This window comes from Acanthamoeba castellanii (genome assembly GCF_000313135.1).
Source record: "Acanthamoeba castellanii str. Neff unplaced genomic scaffold scf7180000084259, whole genome shotgun sequence".
In the NCBI taxonomy this organism is placed as follows: Eukaryota; Discosea; order Longamoebia; family Acanthamoebidae; genus Acanthamoeba; species Acanthamoeba castellanii.
The window spans coordinates 13845-23223 of NW_004457725.1; the positions used below are offsets into that span (position 1 = coordinate 13845).

The 9379-nt window shown below is 61.0% G+C and overlaps 4 protein-coding genes across 4 annotated transcripts; all 4 read right to left on the reverse strand.

Annotated features, from left to right (window-relative positions):
• Positions 1-148: 148 nt before the first annotated feature.
• ACA1_319950 (uncharacterized protein) lies at positions 149-2694 on the reverse strand (the record flags this gene model as incomplete). Its single annotated transcript, XM_004358166.1, is given in 2 exon segments — positions 149-253; positions 265-2694. 2 exon segments carry the CDS (start codon positions 2692-2694, stop codon positions 149-151), a joined length of 2535 nt encoding a protein of 844 aa, XP_004358223.1.
• Positions 2695-2969: 275 nt separating this feature from the next.
• On the reverse strand, positions 2970-4793 carry ACA1_319960 (RasGEF domain containing protein; the record flags this gene model as incomplete). Its single annotated transcript, XM_004358167.1, has 8 exons — positions 2970-3047; positions 3184-3383; positions 3489-3680; positions 3770-3893; positions 3976-4068; positions 4197-4286; positions 4407-4502; positions 4632-4793. The coding sequence occupies 8 exons, from the start codon at positions 4791-4793 to the stop codon at positions 2970-2972; spliced, it is 1035 nt and encodes a 344-aa protein (XP_004358224.1).
• A 204-nt stretch (positions 4794-4997) lies between these two features.
• On the reverse strand, positions 4998-7525 carry ACA1_319970 (gguanine nucleotide exchange factor motif containing protein; the record flags this gene model as incomplete). Its single annotated transcript, XM_004358168.1, has 9 exons — positions 4998-5079; positions 5198-5476; positions 5608-5950; positions 6038-6628; positions 6716-6765; positions 6844-7025; positions 7088-7257; positions 7329-7402; positions 7515-7525. 9 exons carry the CDS (start codon positions 7523-7525, stop codon positions 4998-5000), a joined length of 1782 nt encoding a protein of 593 aa, XP_004358225.1.
• Positions 7526-8068: 543 nt separating this feature from the next.
• On the reverse strand, positions 8069-9379 carry ACA1_319980 (3'5'cyclic nucleotide phosphodiesterase; the record flags this gene model as incomplete). Its single annotated transcript, XM_004358169.2, has 5 exons — positions 8069-8272; positions 8392-8514; positions 8648-8807; positions 8928-9086; positions 9176-9379. Coding segments are annotated over 5 exons (850 nt in total), but the record flags the coding sequence as incomplete, so codon positions are not given.

Here is a 9379-nt window from a genome sequence, read left to right on the forward strand (position 1 = left end):
GTTGTCGTCCCTGCTCTCCTTGTCCTTCTTCGACTCCTCCGATGCTGCGCAAGAAGGAGAAGCACGAGGAGAAGAAGGAGAAGCACGAGGAAGAGAGTGCGCAGCATACCGCGGCTGCGAGTGCTGCTGGCCGCCGCCCGACGGCCGCTTATTCTCGTTGCGCCGCTGGGCCACGGGCGTGGTGCTGGCCGATGATGACGCTGACGACGAGGCCGTCGTGGTGGTCGACGAGTTCTTGCTCGCCGCACTCGGCCTGAGTGCCACGGCCGGGATGTCCTGCTTGCTCTCGCGCATGGGCGCCAGCATGTCCCGCACCACCCGCCGCTGCGGTCCTGGTGTCGCTCCGGGCACTGGTGGGACGACGGGCGTCGCCGATTGGCTGCCGCCGCCGCTGGAGCTTGACGACGACAAGCTGCCAGCGCCCGACGTCTTGCCGGCCGAGTCGGCAGCGGTGCCGTCGCTGCTGGGGTTGACCGGCTCGATGACCTTGTCCGACGGGGTGCTGAACCGACGGGTGCTGATGAACGAGCCAGACTTGAGGATGAACGAACCTATCTTGGCCTTGGCCCCTGTCGCTGCGGGCGGCGCCGAGGAGTCTGATTTCGCGGCGGCCACGGCCTCCAGGTGGTCCTTGTCGACAATGCTCAAACGGCGCGTCGAGCCGAACGAGCCTGACCGCCGAATGAACGACCCCAGCTTGGTGGCGATGCTGCCTCCTCCTCCTCCTCCTGTTGAGCTGCCGCCGGCTCCGCTCTCACCCTCCTCGGACTTGGCCGGGTCGACCACGTTGGTGACTTTCGATTCGCTGGCGGCGGGGAGGCGACTGATGGCATCGCTCGCGAGTTCCGCCTCCTTGCCCACACTCGCCAGCAGGACGCCATCCTGGAGCCGCGACGACGCCCGCTTCTGCCTCCGGTCCATCTGAACTTCCTCCTCCTCCTCCTCCACCGCCGCCGCCGCCGCCTTCGTATCGTTTCCTACGACCTCGTTCTCCCTGTCTCTGTTCTTCCCCTGGCCCTCCTCGTCGGTCACCTTTTCCCTCTTCCTCTTCTGGGTTCCCTCCTTTCTCTCCTTCTTCTCTCTTTCCCGCTCGCGGCCGTGGGCCGTGGCCTTCCTCTCGCGGTCTCGGTGGTCTCGGTGGGGCGGCTTGTCGGCCACGCCGTCTCGGTTGGGGTCGACCCGTCGCTCCGAGGTGGAGCGCCGCACGTGCTTGTGATGGCCACCGCCGTCGCCTGCCGCCGTCAGCCGGTCCTCCACAGCTGGCCGATGCCGAGCCGAGAGAGACCCCGACAACGGCTTCTCCTCGCCCTTCCGCTTCTCCCTTTCTCTCTCCTTCTCGTTCTCCCTGCTGGCTTCGTTCTCCTTCTCGTCCCTCTTCTCTTTCCTGTCGTTTTTCCCTTTCTTATCCTTCCTATCGCTCTTCTCCTTCTTCTCCTTCTTGTCCTGGTCCTTGGTCCGGTCCCTGTCCTTCTCCTTGGGCCTCTCGTGACTCCTCAGTTTCTTATCTCTCTTCTCCTTCGTTTCCGTCTTCTCGTTTCTCGTCTCCTTTTCCTTCTTCTTCTCCTTTACCTCCTCCTTCTTGGTCTCCTCCGTCTTTTCCTTGGCTGCCGCGCCGCTTCGTTCTTTGTAGTGGGTCTCTCGCTCTTTTCGATCCGCCGTTCGCCTTTCCGCCTTCTTCCTGTCGCCCTCGGCCGGTGGTTGTTCCTTCTCCCGTTCCTTCGTGGTGGTCCTCTCTCTTTCCTTGTCGTCTCGCGGCTGGGTGCCACTTCGTTCTTTGCTGCTGGGGGCCGCCTCGGCCTTGCCCGGCTTGCTGACGCCGCGGGTGCTGTTCGTGCGCCGAGTGTAGCCCTCGCGCCCGACGAGTTGCGAGCTCCGGTCCATGGCGCTGTTGGATCGGAGGAGGCTCGAGCGGCGCAGAGAGCCTCCTTTCTCGGGATTGGCCGCCGCTGACGACGACGCTGGCTTGGTGCCTTCGCCAGTGGCCGACACTGTGCGGCTCACGCTGCGTGGGGCCTTGAGGTTGCGCTCCGACGACAAGAGCTTGCGGCTGCTGCTGGACGCCGACATCGACCTTTTGGAAGGCGACGACGCGCCTCCTCTCCTCTCCGACTCTCTCGGCGATAGGGCCTTGTAGGAGCTGGGCCGGCGGTCTCGCTTGGGTGAGCGCTCGTCTCTCGACCTCTTCTTCCTGTCGCTCTTCTCCTTCATTTCGTTCTTATACTTCTTCTCCTTCTTCTCTTCTTTGCTTTCCTTTCCGGTTCGCTCCTTCTCTCCTCCCGCGTTGGCCTTGTCGCGGTCTGTCCTCGATCTCGACCGCGGAGTCGTCGCCGGCGAGGTAGATGTGGATGTGGTGGCGGCAGGCGTAGCGTTGCGCGTCGAGAGCGAGGTGGACGAAGGGGACAGCGACAACGCCGGCATGCCGGCGCTGTTGAGATCGATTACCGTGTTGCGCTTGGTGGAGGGGGCCGTACGCGGTGTGCTGGAGCGCGTGCGATTTCCATCGACCAGCTTGCTAGCTTTGGGGGTGGAGGGCGGCTTGTCCCGCGCCGACGTCGGTGACATCGCAGCCGCGGCCGCGGCGGCGGTGGCGGTGGCGGTCTCGGGGAGGGGGGCTCTCGATCCCTTGGGAGGCTTGCCGTCATTCTCGCTGGTGCCCGCCTTTCGGGAGGCCGACGATGAGGAGGAGGACGACATCTCCTCGTCCTACGTGTGTGCGTGGGTTCCTCGGGGGGGGGAGGAAAAGGGGTTCCTCAGGTCAGATCTACTTCTCTCTCTCTCTCCGTGTCGACGTGAGTCCCTCTCCTTTTTTCCCGTCTCGACCCCCGGGGGTACTTGTTGTTGGCGTCGCTCCTTCACGCGCGAATTCCTCGTTTGGCATGGCCGCTTTGCCGTCGAAAAGACACCAACCAATTTCCCGGCACGCACGCTGTTCTTTTTTTGGTCTGATTTCTTTTGGCCCGGTGAACTCATCACCCGCTGTAGGTGGAGCTCCTGTTGCGCCCCTTCTGTTGCACGCGGAAGGAGATACTTCGCTGGAGCTTCTTCTCCTGTGGGTGGGTGGGTGGCGGCGCGAGCACGACGCACAAGACATAGCACACACACGCACACAATAGCCAGCAAGTCACGTCAACAAGAAGACGCGCGTAGGCAGGGGCGGGAGGGAGAGGGGGGAGGCGAGCGTACCTGCTTCTCGAGCTCCTTGAGCTGCTTCTCGCCGTGGAGGAAGGACTGCGGCATCCACTCGTCGAGGCCTGGCCGCTTCCGCTCCTTCCGGCGGAGGCTGCCGATCGTGGTGCCGCGCAGTCGCACCGAGCCGGTCTCCTCCTTCTCGGCCGCCTGCGCGCTGAGCTCGCACTTCTTCGCCACATCGTACAACTCCTTCTCTGCTCGTATCGTGACCCCCCCCCAAGCATCATGAGTCGGTCATGAGTGTGTGTCATGAGTGTGTCGCATGCATCATCATCATCATTGTGTCGTGTGGAACGCACCAGGGAGGGTGGTCACGTTTTCGAGATACTCCTCGATGGGCACGACGGGATAAAATTTGTAGGGCGTCTTCTGGTATCGCTCCACTTCGGAGATGACCTTGCTGACGAGGTGCATCTTTTCGAAATTGACCTGCCCGGTCTTGAGGTGCGACGGCACCTCCTCGATGAACGTGAGGTCCGCCAAGAAGACGCCTATACCCCCCCCCACCCCCGCGAGTTGGTTAGTGTTGTGGGATGACACATACACACCTACCACACGCGCGCGTGTGAGAGCCGCGTACCCTGAAAGGGGATGAGTGGGGGCTCGATCACGTCGAGGCGATCGCGGTAGTTCTTGTAGTTGGACGAGGTGTCGAACATGACCTCGATCTCCTTGAGCTTGCTAATATACTTTTTATCTACATCCTGTTGGTTGGGTTGGGTTGGTTGGTTGGTTGGTGTAGCCCCTCCCGCGAATCAGGACTGCCATGGTCTGCTACGACCGTACCCGCCACGTGGACTTGAGCCGCTGCACGCATCCGAGGTTGAGCGACGCGTAGATTTCCATGACCCCGTGGAAGTTGTTCATGGATCGCAAGTACTGCCATCGCACACGCACGCACGCACGCACAACCGATACAAACGGCACACAAAGAACAAAGGGAGTCGTTGTGGTTCAAAACATGGTCGGTGATGGGAGGAGAAGCAATCCGCAGGAGGAGGCTGTACCAGCGCGACTTGGATAAATCGGGAGAGGACCTCTATCCGCGTGGCGTGGTCCTCCGTCGTGATGATCTCGGTGGCCACCCAGAAGCACACCTGCGGGCGCAGTCCACCACCACCACCACCACCACGAAAGAGAGAGAGAGAGAAGGTGGCAAGGATAAAGAAATGTTGATGATGATTATGATTATGATTTTGCAGATAGTGGGGGGGCACCTTGTTGAATCGCTCCGTGATGGCCTGCACGTTGGGCGCCCTGCCCTTGGTCCATGCCGAGTGGTGCAGCTCACAGGCCTGAATCTTCTTGTATAACTGGGGTGGAGAGACGACTGGAAGTGTTATTCTTATTCTAATTATTATTTCGCGCAGAAGGCGTGCATCGTGTCGTTGGTGTGTGTGCGCGCGCGCCCGCCAGTGGCGCGGGAGATGGCAAGGACGTACGTTGAATTCGACGAGTGTCATCTGGCGAGCCACCTCGAGCGGATGAAGATCGAGGAACATCATGCGATCGCTCTGCATGTTGATCGGCAGGATGGGTTTCAGCAAGGGATCCGCGCTCTTGTGGTTCGCCGCCGACGCCTGCTGGTTCTCCCGCCGGGCCATCACCAACGGCCTGTCCTCCAGCACTTTCTGCGGTTGCGCTCCCACTCCCCGGTGAGTTAGGTGCGAGGAGGGATGCAAAAAATCCTTCCTTCCTCCTCCTCCTCCTTCTTCTTCTGGGGACAGAAACAGAGGTCACGCACCCGCAGGGCGGCGGCCCACTCCTGATGCTTGTCGCCGTGCTGCTCGAGTCGGGTCATGAATTCTTCAAAAGGCCTTCATCAGCTGCGGGTCCTGCTCAAAGAAATAGTGGTGGTTGTCGATCCACCTCTTGAGCGTATTCACAATTCTGTGGGAATATATGTTCGCACACCGCACGCCACACCGCACCAAAAAGAGCGAAGGAGTGAGTGTGCGCGGTGCGGTGCGGTGCGGCATGAGGGGAGAAGAGAGAAGGGGGAGGGAACCGTGTCTGTGTGCCGAGTTGCTTGCTCTCGATCACCTTGAGCTCGCCGGGGCCGAGGCCCGGGGGCGGGGAGGCAAAGTAGTGCTCCTGGAGCTTCTCGAGGAAGATGGTGGAAGTGGTGAAGTAGGTGTGGGAGAGGAGGAAGGTGTAGACGTAGTCGGGACCCGTGTAGCCCGTGAGCACAGCGAGCTTCTCCGATTGGTTAGACTCGATCAGCTGTGCGACCAGTCGCTCCAGCGTGCCCGACACGATGATCTGGCGGCCATCGCGCCTCTCCCACCTGCACACACGGCACAGCACGGCACGGCACGGCACGGCACACGAGCAGATGAGGGAATGCCCCATTATTATGCAGGAGCTTCATGTTTTTGAGGAGGAGGAGGAGGAGGAGGAGGAGGAGGAGAGACGCACATGAGTTGCTCGGAGTAAGGGGTGTGGCGTGGCGAAGAGATGGCCTCGTCTTCGGTCGACGACGACATCGAGCCGCTGGTGTCTTGCGCGGCCGAGGCCCTCAACTCGGAAGATCCGGGGGTGAGCGGCGCAGAGGGCGCCCCCGCGGAGCTGCTGCCGTGGGCCAGCGTCATGAAGGCATCCGATGCACGCCGCGCCCGGGCGTCGTGGGCGCCGTCGTCTTCCTCGTCTTCCTCGTCGCTGGCCATGGGCCGCACCACGCAGCTGTCACTGCGGATCTTGCGCAGCGCCGCTGTTGCCCGAGGCAACTCGTCCTCCGACAGATTTCGTGCCCCTCGCGCCACTGTTTTTTGATATGTAACGGTAGGCTCATCAGGATTCGCACACGCACACGCACCACCGCACACGCACACCGAAATATCAAAGTCACCTTGGGGGTGTGTTCGTTTCCGCGGTGGGATGAAGTTGGCGGCTGCGGCGGCGGCGTGGCTGTTGGAGATGACGCTGCCCGACGACGAAAATCGGCGGATGCCGCCCTTCCGCTCTCGCGGGCGCGAGCGGAGCAGGACCGGCTGGGACCCGGTCCCGGTCCCGGTGTTGATCGTCGACGCGTCGCAGGCCCGCACCCGCGTGGGTGTGTTGGTGTCGCTCATCGACATCGAATAGGGGCCGAGGGCCCGCACCGAATCCGGGAACGGGCTCGGGGTGATGCTTGACACGCTACGTGGGAGGCTGGTGCTGTTGCTCTTGGTGGATCCGTGTGGGCTGCGCGGCGTCTTCGCCTTGGGCACGTCGTAGTTGTTGTTGTTGCTGCTGTTGCTGCTGCTGCTGCTGCTGCTGTCGCTGGTGAGCGTGGTAGTTGGGGTTGGTGTTGTTGAGGGCGTTTTGAACAGCCGGGGAGACGGTGTAGAGGCTGACCGCGGGGAGCGAGGCGATGAGAGAGAAGACGAGGAGGGAGGCGCCAGCGACGATGTGGGCGCGGGCGAGACCGCAGCAACGCCCCTCGGGCGGCGCGCCAGCACTGCCCGCCGCGGAGAGACCAAAGCATCACACGAGAACCGCTTAGCCAGAGCGCCTGAGAGAGAGAGAGAGAATCGAACGTTCGTACCATCTTCAGCGGAAGGGTCTAGGCCCGCGGGGGACAGGTTGCGCCACACCCTGCACGCGCGCGAGCGGACAATCGATTCGTGTGGGCAAAGGTACACCGCGCGCGCACGTGTTGAAGGGAGTGGGTACTTGTTGCGGTTTTGGGTGGTCTGGATGAGGTCGGCGAACTGGAACAGCGGGTTGGTCACCTTGCGCTCGCCGCCTTCGACCACCACGGTGGCCAAGCTGCTGCCCCGCTTCAGGCTGCTGCCGCTCGTGCTGCCCGTCTTGGGCGATGGCTGTCCCGCGCTCGTGGGACTCCGTGGCGGGCTCTGTGCGGCATGAGAGGGGGAGAGGGAGAGAGAGAAGAGAGAGAGACGCGGGTGTGGCGCACGAGCGCGGAATATCGTGGGCGGCACGGCGGCAGGCAATGGAATGGGGAATCAGAAGGGTGGCACTGCAATTGAGTTGAAAAGTGAAGCGGGGAGGATGGGCATGCCTGTTTGGAGTGGCCATGCTGCGACAGACTCTTGAGTTCGAGGCTCAGCCTTTCCTTGAGCGTAACTGCGCGCCGCACGTGAATGACACATGTGTTGGGGTGAAGTTGCCAGACAGACTCTGCGGTGAGGAGGTACCTGAGCGCGACGTGGCCGCGGCCGGGTTGAGGAGGTCGCTGTCCTGCAGGGACGGCCGCTTGGATTTCTTCTTCCTGCACACGTGCGCATCCACCACATATTTACATAGAGATATAATGGACGACGAGGAAGAACCAGGACCACCTGGGATTTGGGGGGGGGGTTGAGGAGAGATCGCAGCAGTACCGTACAGACATAGATCAGAGAGAGAGAGAGAGGCCGATCGAAAAGAAGAAGAAGAAGAAGAGGAAAAGGAGATGGGCGAGCAAATATCTGGGGCCTCCTTTGGTCTGATGTTCTAACCGTGGACCCAAGAGGCGAGGTCGCGGGAGGAAAGAGGGAAGGGAAAGTGGCCCCACAGTGCGCGGTTGGCAAATGAAGACGAAGAGATGGAGAGTTGGAAGGTGAAATCACCGCCGCGTCGTGTCTGGGTACCGGTATTGTTTGTTTTCTTGAAGACCACAACAAAACGACGCCCCTCCACCCATCTTGCCTGATTAGGATAAAAACGGTAAAAAGCTCAAAAGTAAAATAAATAATTATTCCTTATTATTTTATGTGGTTGACTTTCAGAACCACGCGTAGTAAATAAACACGGCGCTCCAGCTAGACGGACACAGATGAAGAAGAGGAAGGAGAGAGTAGAGCAGAGCAGAGTTGAGAGTAGAGTAGAGTAGAGACCGACGAGGGAGCTGAGGGGAGGGGAGGAAAGGGGAAACCTCGAGAGCGGAAGGAGTGGCCTACTCAGCCTTGGCGCTGCCGTTAGGAGGACTGCTGGCGGGCGTGGCCGGGCTGCCGCTGCCTCCCTGGTTTGCTGCGGCAGCGGCGGCGGCGGTGGTGGCCGCCTTCTTCTTGTCCTCGGCCTCCTGGGCCAGGAGCGCGAATCGTGCCCGGTTGTCGAGCAGACGGTCGTGGCAGGACTTCATCCCGGGCAGCAACTTGACCTGTTGATGCGTCATAAGCAGCCCCGGTCACACGAATCCGTCAGTCGAATTACGACGAAGACGAAGACGACCTGCAGCAGCGGCGGCGGCGGAGGCGGAGGCGGCGAGTGTGGACGTACGAGGGTAGCGTAGAGGGGCGCGACGAAGAAGTCAACGAAACCGACCACCATTTTGCCGGGCAGGCTGTTGTCCCGGTCCATGAAGGGCGACACGGGCAGGCCTTCCTCCTTCTCCTTGTCTCCCTGTGTGTGTGTGGTGCACGCACGTGCCGTTTACGTTCGCACGAAAGAGGGGAGTCAGCATGCGGCGACGGCACCAGAAGAAGAAGAAGAAGAAGGGTGGGCCGCAGGTTGAGGACTTGATCGATCTGGGTACCTGGGCGAAGAACTCCTCCTGGACCATCTGGGACCAGTAGGCGGCGATACGCGGCGGGCGGGTGGGGTTGGAGATGTCGGCGCACTTGAGGATGATCTCCAGCAGCAGCGCCCTGTGCTCCCTATTTTCACGCGTGAACTGGTCCACCATCGTCGTGAACCTGAACATTGGACAGTGGATGCGGCGTGGTTAGTCCGGATCATCATCTTCTTCTTCGTCTTCCTTCTTCTTCTTCTTCTTCTTCTTCTTCTTCTTCTTCTTCTTCTTCTTCGAAAGGAACGGGACGGGACGGGATGCGCACTTGGTAACGATCTCGACGTGCTTGAGCATGTCGGTGGAGAGGATGCAGTTGACGACGATCTTCCTAAGCTCGCGGTATTCGAGGTCCGTGAGACCGGTCAGGATCTCGGTCTCGGGCTTTCTCATCAACAAGAATGCCCTGCGCGCGCGTACAACAAGCGTCAGCCTCCTATTCCGAACGTGGTGTGTGTCCGTCGTGTGTGTGCTGTGAGCGTCTGTGTTCCGTACCTGGCGCAGTGGTGGTTCTCCAGAATGGATCTGTCATTGTAGCGGAGGGCAAGCGAGTTGGAGGTGTTGGCCAGGAACGTGTTGTTGAGGCCCGGATGTTCAAAGTCGTGGCAGATCGCGGAAATCAGCAACGCGAAGATCTCCAGGTGCGTCACAAGCTCCACTGCGAGCAACAGCGACGTCACCGTCAGTCCGTGAACAGCT